Consider the following 19,622-nt stretch of genomic DNA (forward strand, 5'->3'; position numbering starts at 1 on the left):
GCCTTCAGGCTTCTGTACCTCCTACCTGATGGTATCAGTGAGAAAAGGGCATGACCTGGGTGCTGAAGGTCCTTAATAATGGACGCTGCCTTTCTGAGACACCGCTCCTTGAAGATGTCCTGGGTACTTTGTAGGCTAGAACCCAAGATGGAGCTGACTAGATTTACAACCCTCTGCAGCTTCTTTTGGTCTTGTGCAGTAGCCCCCCCCCCCCCCATACCAGACAGAGATGCAAGCTATCAGAATGCTCTCCATGGTACAACAATGTAAGTTTTGAGTGGATTTGTTGACATGCCAAATCTCTTCAAACGCCTAATAAAGTATAGCCGCTGTCTTGCCTTCTTTATGACTACATCAAGATGTCAGGACCAGGTTAGATTCCAGAGATCTTGATGCCCAGGAACCTGAAGCTGCTCACTCTCTCCACTTCTGATCCCTCTGTGTTCCTTCGTTTTACCCTTCCTGAAGTCCACAATCAGCTCCTTTGTCTTACTGATATTGATTATATCCCCATTGTCCTATAGATTGTAGCCTCCCCACCATCAAGGACATCTTCAAAAGGCGATGCCTCAAAAGGGCAGCATCCATCATTAGGACCTCTCACCAACTGGGACATGCCCAGGAGCCTGAAAACACACATTTACTATTTTAGAAGCAGCTTCTTCTCCTATGCCATCATATTTTTGATACAATGAACCAATCCATGAACACTATCTCACTTTTTTACTTCTTTTTGCACTAATTTTTAGAATATTTATGTAATTTTTAAAAATGTATTGCACTGTACTACTGCTATAAAACAAATTTCACGACATATCAGTGATAATAAAACTGCTTCTGATTTGCTGCAGACTCCTCTAGTTGATTCCACTGTCACACTTCACTGCCCACGTTAAGACTTCCTCCAGTTGATTCCCTGCGGATTATTGCATACTCCCGGTTTCCCCTTTTCCTTACTCCCGCTCTCTGTGGAGCACCCATATGTGTGCCACAAATAGTCCTTGAAAAAATCAGTTTTAACCAAAAGGATGTACTGTAACTACCTCCAGCATGGGTGAAAATAATTAAACAACTGAGTCCAAGAACCAGTGTAAAACTTCTTTTGAACCCTCCACCGGTATCGTACAACCTGAATACCATGCGGGTAAATGATCCTTCCTTTTGATTTTCCTTGAAGCAAGTATTCCCTGAGCACATGCTTGTAAAATACGGATTCACTGAGTAAGTGACCATGAGTGTTAAGAAAAATGCAGTTTATTGAGATATCAACAATTACGTTTCATGAAATATCAGTGGGCTAATCTCAGTAAGACTCTTGGTAATGATTTATATAATGCTACTCTCAAAGAAAACTATCTACCTGTTAGCAATGAAAGATATAATACAAAAATGAGTCATTCACTGTCAGGTTTTATTGTATCATAATTTACAAACTTTAGATTTCCACAAATTCAGTAGAAATTCCATATCATAATCTTCCAACAGGGGGGCTTTCATTCTTTTTCATTTAGGTCTTTCTGGATCGTCATTGTTACCTGAAAATTCAACAATGCAAACCTCATAAGATTATTTCCTGCCTGAAGACAAAATGTGTTTTCAAACCTTATAGCTTTCCCCCCCCAGTCTAGGCAGATCAAAAATTTAATCACTTCAATACCATTTAAAATAAGTATTTATTTTACACATCCAAAATGTGATCTGCCTTTTGTGCCTTAGCACTTCTAATTGCATTGCTAATTAAATTTACAACTACAATTGTAATAAAGTTTGATTATTCTTTTTCTATCTACCAAAGCTTGAATTCCTAGAAGCATAACTATCACACACATTACTACCAATTTTTTAATTAACACAGCAGGTTTTTTTCTTTTTTCCATGTGTACTAAAAATAACAATTAGCAAGAATAAACCATTACCTCTATGGATTATATGTTGCTACAAGTTTAAAAACTCCTTGAAATCATAGAAACAAAAAAACAGTAATGATTCATGAAGTTATACATGCAATGCAGTTGTGACAATAGCTAAATTAAGCTCAAAGTAGCAGATACTAAAAGCGGTGTGCAAAGCTCTACGAAAATTGCAGATGCAGACAAAACAGCTCAAAAATAATATTTACATTGCGTTACTCACAATAACTACCTTTTCTTCAGTGCATCTCTTGGTGCACTGCAATTGGTTGTTTCAATTTCTATAGGAATTGATTAGTTTGGTTTGGGGGGTCTGCCGCAGAAACAAGTAGATCTGGAATAGGGTAGTCGAGAGTCTAGCAGCAGGCACCAGGGCCCAGGAGTGAGAGTGCTCACTTAAAACACACTGTCATCAAATGAACCAGTCCATTGCGATAGATGACAGACAATGCAAGGTTCATGATAAGCAATTTAATTAGGGCATTATATCTAGGTGTGTAATTTAATCGCAGCAGTGTTCATTCAGTATAACTATAATAAGGTACAAATAACCTCTAACTGAATATAATTTAATGCCACACAAATCTCAAGTGATGAATTAACATATAGAGTTAACATAACCAGATGGGGGCACATAATAAGTAGACACACACCAAGGTAAACTACTAAGAACGATGTAAAATAGAAAGTTAGATGCCGGATTCAATTAATTGTATATATGTGAATATATCTGAGACGAGGAAAGGGAAAGCAACTTAATTGGTAAAATTTAAATAGAGTGAGAAGCAGAATTCCTACATGATCAAAACATTCAAGATTATGAAAGGTGTTCTAAGAACGTTTCTTCCGAAGAACACAAGAGAATGTGAAAAGAGAGAGAGAGAAATCAGCCACAAAAAGAACATTGTAGAAATTATTTTGTGCATGGAATCCCAGGCACAAAACAATCTTAAGTTGCAAATTCTTGTTTCAAAGAAAATAGGCATTTGAAAAGGAGTATTAAATATAAACACAAGAGATTCTGCAAATGCTGAAAATCCAGAGCAATACGCACAAGGTGCTGGAGGAATTCAACAGATCAGGCAACATCTATGAAAATAAATGAACAGTCGATGATTCTGGTCGAGATCCTTCGCCAATACTGGAAAGGAAGGGAGAACATGCCAGAATAAAAAGGTGGAGGAGGGGCAAGAAGAGCTTTTTATTTTGATGTATTTGCTCTTCCTTTCCAGTCCTGACCAAGAATCTTGGCCCAAATCGTCAACTGGTTATTCTTTTCCATTGATGCTGCCTGACCTGCTGACTTCCTGCAGGTAGTGGCACAATGGTGGTTCTTGGTTCTTGCAAGAAAAACACAAATTCCATCAAGTGAAATTTCTGGCTGTACATTTTTATCGTAAATTTCTGTAATCTTATGGAAGAGTCAAAATACACTCATTTTGGACCAAAAATAGTTGCCATTATTTTACTGTAATGCAACGTAAGTTTGATTTTTTTTTAATGACCTAACTGGCTAATGAAGTGGCTAAGACTATCTGACTTATACGACAATAATTATTTTGCAAGGCCTGAGGTATTCAAGACAATCAAGGTCTAACAAAGTTTGTGGCCTAAAATTTAATTTAATTATTCTGAAATAAAACCTTTACATTCTAGGATCTAGATTTGACCTACAGCCTTGATTTGATTTTTCAGTATATATTTCTTCTTGGTTCTTTAGTTTATTATTTTTTTCCACTATACAATAATTCACAACCATGTTCAGCACAATACTTACAGAGCAGCAGCACCAGAGATAATCTCAATAAGTTCCTTGGTAATGACAGCCTGGCGAGTGCGGTTGTATGTCAATGTTAGCTTGTCAATGATTTCAGCTAAAATAAAGAATATAATAGGTCACATTATTTCCTTTATCCCTTTATCAATTCATTATCCAACATTTGGAACTCTGCTTTTTTTTTTACAATAAATAATATTCAAAGATAAAATTAAAAGATTAACTTTGTCACATGTACATTGAAACATACAGTGAAATGTATCGTTGATGTCAAATCAAATCAGGGAGGATTGTGCAGGTAGTCCACAAGTGTTGTCATACTTCCATACTTACTAACCCTAAATGTACACTTTAGAATATGGTAGAAACCCATGGGATCATGGGCTGACTGTACAAACTTACAAACATTAGCATGAACTTGTACCCTGATTGGTGATTGCTGGCACGTATAGCAATGCACCAACTGCTACATGCTGCCTCATATTCTGCATTTTATATTAAAAAAAACACTTATCAACCAACAGTGACAAGTTACCTGAAACTATTTGCTTTCACATTAAATCTGTTCAAACATTACCCCTCTCTGGAAAGTCAACATTTGAGACAAATGATCAATTGCAAACACATCTCATCCAAGCTGCAGGACAAGGAGATACATAAAATGCCAGATTAAACTACTGCGTGAAGGCGGTGAGGCAGACTAAAAGTGCAAGGGTTCTAAGAGTTGAATAGATGGCATTTCATTCCTCCAAGTTTCCCATCCTGGTGGCAAGCACCTCTCCTCTACTCAGAATTACAGAGGCAAAGCATGTGGAGGGGGCAGGGAGGAGAGGAGTAATTGTAGAGTAAGGTGGGCTCAAGGGATAACAATCTTCAAAGATATAACCCAGGGTACCAGAGTTTTGACAGCTGAACCAGCCTATTTTGAAATATAACATCATACATTTTTATTTAGAGCTACAGCATTGAATAGGCCCTTCTGGCCCTTCGAGCTGTGATACCCAGCAGCCTCTGATTAAACCCAACCTAATCACAGAACTTACAATGATCAATTAACCTACCGGTACATCTTTGGACTGTGGGAGGAAACCGGAGCTTCCAGAGAAAACCCATGCATTCCATGGAGAGGATATACAGACTCCTTACCAAGAATGCTGGGATTGAACTTGAAACTCTGATGTCCTGAGCTGTAATAGCGTCGCACTAACTGCTACGCTACCACGGCACTCTGGTGTTAAAGAATGAATGCAATGCTGAACGTGGATGCAGGATTACATTGGACAGCAATGCTTGGGCGCAGTTAGAGATGCCCAATGAGAATAAGTAGTACAGGAATATTTTGGACTTATGATATTACCCTGATAAGGGCTTCTCAAATTTAAATGCACAATTTAGAAAAGTTTAGAAACAAAATGAATATCTACCTTAACACAACACAGTCAACATGTGGAACAAAAGAAAAGCAATCCAAACAACCATGAGATGCAAGACTAGAATCATCCTCCCTCCAACCTGCTTCTTCAGAAACTCCATTCTACCGAGGAGATACAAGTCTTTCTTGTCACAAAACAGTATGAACACGGCAAGGTCAGAAAGATACTCTCCCTCTTCACCAGAATTAACTTTAAATGCTTCTGAAGGTACAGATTCTTTTTTTTTCTTGGATATGTCTGTGTTGGCACTGCCTGCTTTTTTGTGTCATACAAAGGTCATGCAGGCATTCAGACTGCACAAATCACTAGTCAATCATGGCCCGCCCTAACCCATGCCCTCTCAGAATGTTCACAAATTACTGAATCAAAAAGTTTCTTCTTTTTAAATCCAGGAACCTCAGGATGAATTGTAATGCTCCTTATGTCACCTGTCCAGAACGGTTAATATGCTGCGCACCAGGTACCCGGAATGTGAATCTTCATTTGCCATAACAGCTCATCTTTTCAGTAGATAAGTATGTTAAACTAAACCATCTAAATTGATGCAACTTTCATACCGGCATTCTTGCTGGCACTATCCATGGCAGTCATCCTGGCACTCTGCTCACTTGTAGTGGACTCCTTTAACCCGAAGTAAATGATGTTCACCAGAGAGAACTCTTGGTAGTTCCGCAGAACGTCAGCATCAATGTCATCATAAACACTCATGTTCTCTAGAAATGTAATTAAAATATGGTTAATAGCCAGGTTATTTCCACCGTGTACAAGTAAAATAACACTCCATCATCTGAAAAAATTTCCATCATATTCCACATTTTGTGTAATATATCTCTCATGGATCCCAACACACAAAATTTAAGTATAATTAAACACATTTAGGCTTTATGATCATGTGTTTGTCATGGCTGGGTGAGGAAGCCCCTCATTTGTTGTAGTAATGTACCACTTCAGGGGGACACAGTGCTATTGATTTAATAAATGTAATTTAACATGAAATGCACTGCTATAAATGTAAGAATAAAAAGGCATTATATAGTTAATTCTTGTAAATACTTTTTATTATGAAATTCAGAAATCAGTTCCACTATGCATAAACATACATAATTCAAAATTAATAAATTTAAAGGAAATAATTACCAAATGAACTGGTCACTATTTATCATAAAAAGTAAACTTTCTCTAAATTGTGAAAGATATTCAAAAGAACTGCATCTTACATTCAGCATCAAGAAACTTGGTGCATGGAAGATTCATGAAAGAGTGACTAGCTCTCTTAATAGCTTATAACCTATGCTTCCTTGGGCCTAGATGATAACCCAGTATTCCAACAATTTTTAATGGGATCTCAACTTAGTACACAGGATCATAAAAGATTACAATTTCCAACATATTATCAATCACCCAATGAGGAGCCTAATAGATACAGGTGGCTCCCGTTTTTCGAACGTTCGCTTTACGACAACTCACTGTTACGAAAGACCTACATTAGTACCTGTTTTCGCTAACCAGAGGATTTTCGCTTTTATGAAAAAAAGACGCCCACTTTATACGTGTGTTTACCCTGAAAAGACTAGCATGACCGTGAAGCCTTGTGCAGACAGTTGTGTGCGCATGCATATATGAGCGTACACGCCGATTTTTTTTCTCCATATCGATTTTGGCTCGCTGTCTTCCCAAATTTGATAAGTGAAACTACACCATACATACAATATTTCTACTTTATATAGGCTGTATAATTATATCATTCCTGCTTTTACTACATGTTCGTGTTATTTTAGGTTTTGTGTGTTATTTGTTATGATTTGGTAGGTTATTTTTTGGGTCTGGGAACGCTCAAAAACCTTTTCCATATAAATTATTGGTAATTGCTTCTTCGCTTTACGACATTTCGGCTTACAAACAGTTTCATAGGAGTGTTATACCTTCAAATAGCGGGGGAAACCTGTATTTACCGATTCTTCCAATACTCAACAATTCTAGAACTCCTATGAACAGACCGTGTTATGGGTATCACACTGTCAGCTTCCACCAATCAAAGGAATAAATGTGTACCTACTCACTGTAAACTGAGTCACACAGCACAAATCATTCAGAATGGGAGACACAAGACCTGAACAGTTTGAAATTTAAACAGGAAGAATGGTACATGCTTTGTCAACAGAATCTGCCCACAAACTTGCACCAAAGTAATAAATATGAAACTCAAATGGCTAGGCATAGATCAAGTGGATAGCTAGAGACCTTTTGCCAGGATGAAAATTGCTAATACAAGGGGACGTAATTTCTTAAGGTATGTGGGATGTCATGGTTAAGTTCTTTACAGAGTGGTGGGTGTGTGGAATGCCCTGCCAGGGGAAGTAGAAGAGGCAAATACACATAAACTGTTAGAAAGGCACATGATAATAGAAAAATGGAGAGAAGGGTTAGATTGAGCTTAGAGTAAGTTAAAAGATCCTATATTGTGGGGACCGTTCCATGCAATAATGTTGTATACTCTATGACTTTTTAATGCAGTACAAATTGAGATATCATGCCTCTTCTCTCCGCTTCAATTATTTTTTTTATAAACTTGTAATAGTAAATTCATTTAATTATTTTGTAGACAGCACATTTACTCACCAGAACCTGACAGAGCGTCAAAGGAGAACACTGGCTGTGCTTCAGTCCTGTATGCAATCACAGATCTAAAAACAAAATAATTCAATCGTGACAATATTCAAGGTAAGGATAATGGGCAATCTTTAGAGGATTGCTTAGCTAAGTGCATTGACATTGCCTGTTCCTGAAAGTACGTAAAGGTTCTTCAATGGCCAAGTTCAGCACCATAGTCTGTCTTACGAGTCAGTTTTGAATAGTACATAAGAATGAGTAACTTCATGTTGCTTTCATGTTAATGCTTTCTCTTGTTAGAGCTGAATGTTTTTGTTTTACATTCAGACACTTTGTACAATATGACGGACCCCATATATAAGATTGATTCTTGACCTCACAACCTACTTTGTCATGCCTGCACTGCACTTTCGCTGTAACATCAGTTTCTGTTCCACAAACACGAGATTCTGTGGATGCTGGAAATCTAGAGCGACACACATAAAATGAAGGAACCCAGCTGGCCAGGCAGCATCTATGGAAGAGTAAACAGTCCATGTTTCGAGCCAAGACCTTTCATCAGGACTGGAATGCACTAGTTTCTGTTATTGCTTTTCCCTTCTACTTGTGAAAGGATCTGAATGGCTAGCATGCAAAAACAAATGACTTTCACTGTAACAATAATAAACCAATTATCCCATTGCTCAGATGCTGAAGGAGACAGTGAGTTAGAATTTTTCTTGAATATAATTGAAGCAAGCCATGTGCCTGCAAATATTATCAGCAAGGCAAGTCCTTGGAGAGCTCTGATAGTGATTATGAAGCTAATTGGATAGCTGCATTGAGTTACAATGAAGTAAAATTTCACAGAGTCTGAAATTTAGTTGAGAGAGGGGCAGGAATGGGTGATTAATGCACCAGGTTTTCCATTAGGCCATATGATACAGGAGCAGAATTAGGCCATTTGACCCATCAAGTCTCTACTGACATTTCATCATGGCTGATCCATTTTTTCTCTCAGCCCCAATCTCCTGGCTTTCCCCCCTGCTGCCCCCATATCCCTTCATGCCCTGATCAATCAAGAATCTATCAACCTCTGCCTTAAGTATACATAAAGACTTGGCCTCCACAGCTGCCTGTGGCAATGAATTCCACAGATTCACTGCTCACTGGCTAAAGAAATTCCTCATCTCCATTCTAAAAGGACACCCCTTTATTCTAAGGCTCTGGTCTTAGAAGTTTTAGAAAAGATAGGAGATGGTGGTAAGGTTACACTAGTAATTAGGGATAATATCACAGCTGCATTTAGGAGAGACAATGTAAGGGTCGAAATCCATATGGGTGGAACTCAGTAACAAGAAAGGTGCGATCACACCGAGGGGACTGTACTACAGAGCCACGGGGACATCTGAGACACACATGTAATCAGATTAAGGAAATGTGCAAAAATAATAGGGCTGTTGTCATGGGGGCACTTCAACTTCCCTAATATAAACTGGGACTTCCTTAGTGTGTAGGTGAATGGCAGAAAGTAAGGAGATTGATGAGAATGCAGGGAGAATTAAAAAATAAAAACATGATTTTGTTAAGTGTATTCTGGAACATTTCATAAATCAATATACTGTATGGACAGTCGAATGAGTGGAGGAGCCATACTGGACCTGGTGTTGGGTAATGAGCCTGGCCAGATGACTGACCTTTCAGTGGATGAACAGTTAAGCAACAATGACCACAACTCCTTAACTTTCAGGATAGCTATAACAAGGGCAGGCATGGTCCTCGTGAGAAGAGTTTTAAATTGGAGTAGGGCAAATTATGCAGGCATTAGGCAGGAACCACGAAGTTTTAATTGGGAACAACTTTTCTCTGGCAAGTCCACATTAGACATGTGGAGGGTGTTTAAAGATCAATGGCACAGAGTATAGGAAAGGCATGTTCCTATTAGAAGGAAGGATGGGGATGGAAAGATGAAAGTAGCTTGAATGTTTAGAGAGGTGGGGATCTTTGATGATAGATGCTGAGGCAGTGGTACTACTGCTAGAGGTCTACAAGATTATGAAAGGCATAGATAGAGTGGACAGGGAGTATCTGTTTCCCTGGATTGAAATACCTAATACCAGAGGGCATGCATAGAAGGTGAGAGAGGATAGGTTCGAGGGGGATATGAGGGACGTTCTTTTACTCCGTGTTGTAGATGCCTGGAATGTGCTACCTGATACGGAGATGGAAGCAAATATGTTAGTGTTATGATCCCAGCCCCCTCCTTTGTGAGAATCACCAGAGCCCTAGTGAAGGGGGGGGGGTCAATGACCCAAGAGAACAGAGAGATACGTGCGGTGTTCCTCGTTTCACGGCGAGGCAAAGCTGGTGCCGGTGGTCATTGTCTCGTGGAGACACCTTTGTGAATTGGGAACTGTACTACGTGTATACCCTCAGGGCAACGTGGGTGGAGAGATGGAGAGAGATTGCAGCATCCCAACCTGATTGACATCCGAGACCCCGTGAGTTCAGATAAAAGAGGGGTTGTAAAGACGGCCCCCCAGACGCACCAGAAGACACGCTAGAAATCCTGCGACAGCCGGTGGTGGGGTTCGTGTGCGTCTTTTCCTTGCCTGGGATTGGCGACCTCACCACGAGAGAACGGCTTAGCTACAGGGGAGGCCACAAGTGAGTGTCCATTCCCCAACGAGACAAAAGACAGAATTTAACTCCAAAAAGGTTGGAAAAACCCGGCGGGTAACTGTTTCATTCAATCTCTCTCTCTCTCTTTCTAACAAAAGTGCACCAATGCGACACCACAAAAGACGGCAGCTGGTGGAACTGCAGTGACCGCAAGAGACTTTCAGATATACAGCGGACAATATATACATTACCCCTAGACAACGATAGAGTTTATTTCTTATTGGTTATTACTATACCTGCGCTTTAGATTGAGTATTGACGACTTATGGTATCTGAATGTTTATTAACCTTACTTTTGTGCCCCTTTATAAATAAAAACGTTTGAAAATGGTACCATCAGACTTCAGCGGACCTCTCTATCTTTGCTGGTAAGTGATCCAGTTACGGGATACATAACATTAGTAGAAGCTTAGCATGGAGGTAAGGAAGGTGGAGGGATAAGAACATGGTGTAGATAGGAGAATTAATGTCTGGTTGTTTTTGATTTGCTTTATAGCTAGTTTGGCAAAACATTGTGGGCCAAATGGCCTGCCTCTGTTCTGTACTGTTCTACAAGCAAGGTACAGGTTTTGAGGCAGAAATTTTAAAATAGCATTTATACATTCACTCTGAGAAACTTACTTAAATCTGTTGAAAATAATAGAGCCTTTATCAAACTCAAAGCCCGAGTTGAGGAGCTCAATGGCAATGAATGAAGCATCACCAAATGTTGGTGGTTTCCGGCCCACTTCCTTAAACATCAACAGGAGGTTGTCTCCATAATTTCTGCAATTTAAAACAAAATCCAGGTCATACACACACAGAACTCAACAGGTCAGACAGTATCTATGGAAATTAATAAACAGTTAATGTTTCAGGCCAAGACCTTTCTTCAGAACTGGAAAGGAAGGAAGCAGACAGCAGAATGAAAAGGTGGAGGGAGAGAAAGGAGGATGAGCTGGAAGGTAATAGGTGAAACCAGGTGGATGGGAAAGTTAGAAGTCTGGCAGCTCATACAATTATATGCTAACTTCTCAATACTTTTTGAATTTGATTTTACAACTTATATAAATCTTTAGCCTATTGTAATTGAAGATTGTTACCGCTATAAATCAGTGGAACTGTACCTTACAAAAAAGAGTAAATGAACTCAAAATTATTTTGCAGGTAGTCCTTGTTTGTTTCAATAATGACAATGCCCATTCAAATATATAATTAATGTTTTGTAAGAAATCTTAAAGATCGTCCCAATTCTTCACTCTGAAAATATGAATACTCAATCTTCAGTTTAAATTTGGGGAGCGTAATGTACTGAATATCGATCCAACAAGTAATATCTGTCCAACACAGGAACTTGCATGGGCCAAATGCAGACAAATAGGTGTAGCTCAGGTTGGCATCTTGATTGCCATCAATCAGTTGGGCTGAAGATCCTGTTTCTGCACTATATATCAGGGCAGAAATCAAAGAAACCTAACACAGGTCTTAAAGTGATACTCTGGAAAATAAATATTTAAACTATTCGCATTTTATTACTTTGTTAAAGAGTACAGTAAAGCACTTAGGATGACAAACTAACACCTCTACTAAAATAACACTGAAATCAAATTTAATAAACATTTATACCAAAAGACCAGCATAATGTGCTTTTGGCTAAAACACTACCAACTTCATATTTTTTAAGGATGTATTTTCACAAAGCCACGATATACTTACCTATACAGCAGTGCTCTTAGCTTGTCCCCAACAGTAGCCACCTTGATCTCTTTACCTGCAGAAGTCAATTCCTGTATTTGATTCCTTATGTTTTTAGCAACATTACTGTGGATCCCACCACATAGACCACGGTCAGAGGATACTCCAATAATCAGGTGTCTGGCTTGGTTTTCAGGAGGTTGAATTTCTGCTTTCTCATACAGAGCTTGGGAGAAATAGAGCCAGTGTTAAAAGGTTGCATCTATGCAGTGCTGTATAAAAACAGTTGTAAGTTGCTTCTGGTGATAAGATCAATTATTTAAAACATCAAGCTTGCAAGCCAGTAAGATCCTATAAATTGCTCTATAATGGGGAAAAAAACAGATATTGGGTAAGCTGAAGACCTACCAGCTATAGACTCCAGTTTCAAGTCTTGTAGTAAGAGAAATAGCAAGCACACACAGCTACAAGGTATTTCTCAAGATGCATATACATGCCACAAAACAAATCTCTCAATGCTTGCAGGGATTAGCTTACCAAGACTGAGACACATAATTAAATTAAAAAAAATCCAGCCAGGATAACTTTGTTTGATCATCAGTTTCAATGCTCTGAATGTCCTTCAATAACTGCCAAACCACTTACAATGACACTACTCCCAATGGAATGGCACTGGAATACTACACTTCTCAATGATGCTCTTAGAGGTGGAAATCTGTTAGCTTTCCTACCCAGCCTTTATGTGGTTGATATTTAGTTCCCTCTGAAATAGCTCAGCAACCCATTCAGCTGTCACCACATCCTTCTCAAGGGCAATTAAGGATGAACAGTAGGCATTGCCTATGTTATAGCCACATCCTACTAGATAACAATCCATTCAATCATATGCGCATCTCACATTGCTGCCCAAGTGCTTTGTTTACTCTCAGCAGCAGAATCTTTTCCTGCTTGCTTTCTGTGACATGGATCCCACTTACACTCACACTGGACTTCGAGGTGAGTGGTCCCGGGTTCAAATCCGGCCGGCTCCTTGCAAGCTTTTCATCTGATCTGTGCTGGGTTAAGCATTGAGTGAGTAATGGCCTCATAAAAAACAGACAAATGCTAAGGCTGCTGCCTGATTTGCCACAAAGGCATGGAGAGCAATGACAATACTCTTGACTGAACTTAACATGAGTAGGTTTGAGAGAAAGTTTTAAATGAATGGAACTATTATCCAAAACATCTTTGCCCATTTGACTGCTAGTTTCCTGATTGTGCTGGCATGCTTGATATCTCTGCTTTATTCAGATCCATTATATATTATTATTATATAACATACCTGGAGCACAAAATGTGCTAGAAATCACAAAAAAGGCAGTGAGAATCTCCCAAATGATGCAGACTGGATTGTGCAGCAAAAGAACTTCATTTGTATTACGAGTCACTGTTTACAGGAGCTGCCCAAGTTATAATCACCTGTTTTATACAGCTGATACACATGAACAACAATTTAGGAGACTTGGGGGATGGATTTGCCACCTGCTGCATGCACCTTCTGCCATGTGGAAATTCAATTTGTGGCAATGTCTTAATAGTTGAGCTAGACACTCCAGTTTAACTTCGTTTTGACCATGGCTTGTCCATGTTTTTGTTTAAATATATTGCCAGGCAACTGGATTTCCAATGTGAACTGTCTGAGTTGTGAACAGCTTTCAGTAAAGAAAACCTGTCATAACCATAGAATGGCCTATAATTATCCGCTTATATAATCTACCCCTTCCCTATTGGACTAATGAGAAATTAATAGTCGCTTTCAAATTAATGAAATTATTTAAGGTGTTACATTAGCAAACCAATTTATTTTAGTTCTGACAGCAAAAAGGCATAATTGAATCTGGATTCTTCTCCCTTCCTTTCCAGCTCTAATGAAGAGCCCCAGCCTGAAAAAGTTGACCATTTATTCATCTCCATAGATCTTGTCAATGTGCTGAGTTCCTCCAGCATTTTGGGTTTGCTGCTTTTATGTTCATAGAATCAAGGAGCACAGCAGCACAGAAAGGGGCCTTTTGGCTCATCTAGTCCATGCCAAATTGTTATTCTGACTAGTCCTATTGACCTGCACCTGGACATAGCACTCTATACCACTCCCATCCATGTACTAATCCAAAATTCTCTCAAATGTTGCAACCGAACCCACATCCACCACTTCAGCTTGCAGCTTGTTCCACACTTGTACCACCCTGAGCAAAGAAGTTCTTCCTCGGGTTCCCCTTAAACATTTCACCTTTCACCCTAAACCTATGGCGTTCAGTTCTAGTCTTACTCAACCTCAGTGGAAAAAGCGTGCAGTGAATAAGACCACAGATTTGTGCTTGTCTCCTGCCCCTCAAAATACTACATACATGGCAATTCTGCAAAAAATATTCAGCTGAATGTTATCTGCCACAGAGGTTAAATCCATGACTCTGAAGACAATCTCTTCCACAACTCTAAAGTGAAATTGCATGCTGCAGTTATCATACCAAGAGCTCCTGTTCCATAAACTCTTGCTGGCTTCAGTTCCCTCTCAGCTCTTGCATATTTTGCTGCAGCCACCATTTTCATGGACTGGGTGATCTTTTGGATATTCTTGATAGACTTCAAGCGCCTGGTAACTGAAAACAGACAAATATATTACCAGATAGTTTTTATATTGACACTACTATGCAATATTAACTGTAATAGCTTTTTTAATGAAATTTTGCCAGAAATTTCTTTTGTCTGACTCACAAAACTACACAACTAGCCCGCAGTGAAAATGTATTTAAACTGAGCAAACTTGAGATCTGCAATCAGATTATGCTTTTGTAACGAAAAGTATGTAGTATACCACTGATATACCAGAAACCTACATTCTTTTTAAAAATAGAAAATAACCTCATTCACGTCCCAATACAAAATATTTGTTTTGAATGTAAGATATGTTCATTTATTTTTGGTAAAATTTATTAGAAGAGAGCCAACCATGTCATTAATATCTTTAAGCGTATTGTAAAGCTTAAAAATTGCAGATAAAGATAAAAGATAAACGTATTTGTCACACGTGGATCAAAATATACAGTGAAGTGTGCCATTTGCGTCAATGACTAACAAATGACAACACCTGTGGGCTGCCTCCAGCACAATCCTTAGACCAATAGTCCGAGGATTTTGCTGGGCGCAGCCCACAAGTGTCGCCATGCTTCCAGTGCCAACATAGCATGGCCACAATTTAATAACCCTAACCTAAATATCTTTGGAATCTGGGAGGAAACCTGAGCACCCAAAGGAAACCCATATGGTCATGGGGAGAATGTACAAACACCTTACAGACAGCGGTGAGAATTGAACCCCAATCAGGATCGCTGGCACTATAAAGCTTTACTCTAATCCTATGCTACCACGCTGCCCAGTGAGATATATTGAAGCCACAATTTACATGTCCAAGATTCATGAGTAATGCTTATATCATTTTAGAACCAAGATGATCCTGGATGCTGGAGATATAAAAGGTGACAGAAAATGGTGAAAAATAGGGAAAGCAACTTAATACCTTCAGTTCAGAAGGAAGATCAGCAACCTGAAGTATCAGGTGATTCCTTCTCTGTTGAAATATTAACTGATTCGATCACTAATGTTACCTGTTGTACTTCAGATTTTTACTTAACAAAATTTGCCTTTTCAACATGATCTCGCTCAGTATGAAATTCCAATCTGACACCCAACTTTACCAGTTACATTGCTCCATCAAGCAAGGTGTCAATGCAGAAACCTTTAAGCATTACATTTCAGGAATCTTAAAATCTTTGAAAGCTCAAGTATATTATTCCGATGTACACCTGCATCTTACAAATCATTAGTAAAGCAATATTCTGTCATAGAAAAATATGATACTTACTATCCTTCAGAGTTGCCATGTTTCGGACTTGACCCCTGTAACATAACAGAATAGATATTAGCATAAAACTTAAAATAAAACATGCAAGCCTGGAGTTATATGGGTATATGTAGTAAGATAAAAAGGGTAATTTTGCAATAAGATTAACTGGTCTTGTGCTCATGGGGATCATTGAGATCTAAAAGATCCATGTTTATACCTGAAAAATCTAGCAAAAGGCCAACAGAAAGCAATTTATCTGCTGGCAATCCTGACTCTGAGGATGCAATAAAAAAGTTGGGTTCCATGTAAAATAAGAGGCATAATGTTTAATGGCACTGTAATGTATTGATTATGACATAGGTATATTTTGTATAAAATGCACCAGCAAGTTACATGAGGAGACATCTGTGCTGGAAGAATTCATTCTGTCAAGCAGCTCTGTGGAATGGAAAGAAAAAACAGTTATAGCTTTGAGTCAGGAATATTCCCTCAGAACTGTGGAAGAATTCCGGGAAAACTGGAAGGACATTTGGTTTGCAATGGTGGTGAGGTGCAAGACAACAGTTCATACAGAGATTGGTAAGGAGCATGGATACTGACTACTAGCACAGCATTACAAATGGGGGCAATAAATGGTCATCAGGAGGATAACAGGCAATGATGAGTGAGCAGTTTAAGTTTAGTAGAAATATTCGATGTTCATGGCAGAAGGTTGTGAAGTGCATCAATGGAACAATAGTGACAAAGAAGTGACTAAAAAACTTACAGAAGCATTGTTGAGAAGTTGTTCAGTCTAGCTAGTTGGGGAAGTTTATGGGCTTGTAAATTATGTTTCTATCTAGTCCTGAGATAAAGATATAGAACGGGAAAGAAAAGTGTCAGAGATGGATAACAGAAACATGAGAACAGGATGGAAATTGGCAGCAAAAGTGATCTTTTTTTGTGTTCTTTCTGGGTGCAGGATATACCACCAATGCAAATGCCCAGTGTAATGGAGAAAGAATTGAAAGAGTGGGCCCAAAAAAGTCTGGAGCAAGGACTCCAATAAGGCAGCAGGCATAGTTAGGACCCAAGGGACTTCTGTAGCAACTTTTCACCTGAAGAAAGTGAGTGTTAAGTCAAAGGAAAAGTAGCGAAGTGTGAGGATGAGTTTGATAATCAAATGAGTGCACAGAAGTAAGGGAAGCAGCTAGGCCTCTGTTCAAGAAAGAAATGAAGCCCCCCCCCCCCCACCCCCCGCAAACCTTCCTGATGGTGGTGGAAACATAAAGGGATTAAGAGTCCACGGTGAGCAGCCCAGGCTACTACATATGAAATTGACCAGATGGACAGTTGCTTCTTTGGATATTTTAAAACAAGTATGTGCACATTAAAGTACAAGGTATTTCCAACCAAACATATTTGCAGTAACTTTCTTTACAACTGCAATCTTTAGCCTCAACAGAAAAAGCATGTAAATGAGAACTCTTACTCCCAATATCTATTACTGATCTTCAAAGTGAAAACATTATCATTGTTGAGAACAATTACTGTTAGTCATCTATTATCCAATTTTAAAGCAGATCTCTGACACATTTTCAATTTTTGCAATGATATTGAATGATTTTTTTGTTAAAAAGAATAACAAATGCAACAAAGGATCCATCAGTGACCTACTTCTACACGAACAAAATTTTACAGCATAGAAGATCATTGTGGTTTATACTATCTGACAGAGAAAGCATTCCACCTGATCTCTCATCCAAGCTCTTAGTCTTTCAACTCTTAGAGTTACTCTAAGAAATAAGTATTACTCAAGTAGCCTGTTCTGCTGGTCTGAATTTTTTTCCCAAAAAAGTAAATGATTTATGTTACACAATTTCAAAATTATATTTTGGCTAATTATTCTCTACTAGCAGAATTGCAAAATAACACCTAGTTTTATCTATAATTGCACTTACCTCAGTATTTTGCATCAAATTAGTGGATTTTAAAAAATTTCTTTGAGAGTTTACATCTGCAGCCCAAATGAAGCAAAGATCTCTGTAGAACTGCTTTAATATGAAGACATATGCAGTCTAACTAATAGTATATACTGATGTTCATTTTATTTATCCAATCAAGATTTCTTGAATCTTCCAAATTGCCCTGCATGTAGAAGTTTCCTGGCCATTTGAGAAGACAATTATAATTCAACCACTTGTGTAATTTCCACACTAGGTATGGGCAACAGGTTGCTTTCTCTAAAGAGCAACTCAGCAGCTTTGTAGTTACCATTATTGATACACACTTTTAGTTCTTTATTTATTGAATTACTTGAATTTAAATGCCCCTACTTTCACGATGGGATCTGAATTCATGCCCACTGATTGGTTAGTTTTGGCCATTGATTGTTCTTGCAACTTAATCCCCATATTACTCTACTTAACTCTAAGAACAGAATGCAAAATATTATAAGATGGGAACAAACCCTTTGGCCCATATCAAAATAAGAATCAGAATCAGGTTTATTATCACCGGCATGTGATGTTTGTTATCTTAGCAGCAGTAGTACATGACAATACATAATCTAGCAAAGAGAGAAAAAATAAATAAAACATAATAATAAATAAACAAGTAAATCAATTATGAAATTGAATAGATTTAAAAAAATGCAAAAAACAGAGATACTGTATATTAAAAAAAAGTGAGGTAGCTTCCAAAGCTTCAATGTTCATTTAGGAATCGGATGACAGAGGGGAAGAAGCTGTTCCTGAATCGCTTAGTATGTCCCTTCAGGCTTCTGTACCTCCTACCTGATGGTAACAGTGAGAAATGGGCATGTTCTGGGTGCTGGAGGTCCTTAATAATGGACACTGCCTTTCTGATATGTCTGGGCTAACCAATTTAGACTCACCCCATGCCTGCACATGAGCAATATCCCTTCAACCCCTATTTATCTACGTGCCTATCTAATAAATAAACATCATCATAGCTGCTCCTACCTGGCAGCAGGGCCCAGTCACCTACCACACTGTAAAAAAAAAACTTGTCCTGGAAATAAACTTCTCTCCTTTCACCTTAAACCTATGCCCTCTTATATCAGACCATTTCCATCTTGGGGAATAGGAATTCTATCTATGCCCCTCATAATTTAAGATGCTATATCGTCTTTTCCTTCTCTCAATACATAATAAATTGATTAGAGTCCCAGATAAAAGGTCTTTCTTCCTTCAGACACCGCCAGATATGCTGAACACTACTTAATTTTGATGCTTTTCATATTTATTTACCTTTTCTTTGGAAATCAGATACATCCTAAGGAAGACCTTCCCAGTCAAGACTGGAAAGGGAGATTGCAGCAAACAAAATCTGAGTGGAAAATTGAAGTAAACGAGCTTAAACGGCAAGCAGACCTCCTATTCCACCATCCTTCCTCACAGGCCTAGTTACCCGATTCACCCTGCCTGCGGTCAGCTAACTTCACAATTAAAATGAACACACAGCAGCACACCATTTAGAAGCAAAGAGAGAGATGGAAAACGCGATGATTTGCACGGACAGACCGAGCTAGCTTTTTGCAATTTACCATTGGGGCACAAAAACCAGGACGCCTGTTCTGGTGAACATGATGAATCCGCCACCGCTGAAGGTCAGCCCGCAGCAAACGCGCCTGCGTCGTACACCGTCCCCACGTCCCGGCACCCGTCCTCGCCGCA

The 19,622-nt window shown here is 38.8% G+C and overlaps 1 protein-coding gene across 2 annotated transcripts; it reads right to left on the reverse strand.

Moving 5' to 3' along the window:
- Nucleotides 1–1,392: 1,392 nt before the first annotated feature.
- On the reverse strand, nt 1,393–19,615 carry atp5f1c (ATP synthase F1 subunit gamma). Of its 2 annotated transcripts, XM_073066526.1 has the most exons (9): nt 19,493–19,615; nt 15,964–15,998; nt 14,570–14,701; nt 12,087–12,291; nt 11,013–11,156; nt 7,740–7,804; nt 5,678–5,833; nt 3,688–3,784; nt 1,393–1,535 (listed from the first exon to the last, which is right to left on the reverse strand). In XM_073066526.1, exons 1-9 carry the CDS (start codon nt 19,531–19,533, stop codon nt 1,532–1,534), a joined length of 879 nt encoding a protein of 292 aa, XP_072922627.1. In that variant the 5' UTR covers nt 19,534–19,615; the 3' UTR covers nt 1,393–1,531. The 2 variants fall into 2 exon arrangements, with proteins under 2 accessions (XP_072922627.1, XP_072922628.1); XM_073066527.1 differs by lacking the exon at nt 1,393–1,535 and having other exon boundaries at nt 3,684–3,784.
- Between the last annotated feature and the right edge of the window lie 7 nt (nt 19,616–19,622).

This window comes from Hemitrygon akajei, chromosome 14, assembly GCF_048418815.1.
Source record: "Hemitrygon akajei chromosome 14, sHemAka1.3, whole genome shotgun sequence".
NCBI lineage: Eukaryota > Metazoa > Chordata > Chondrichthyes > Myliobatiformes > Dasyatidae > Hemitrygon > Hemitrygon akajei.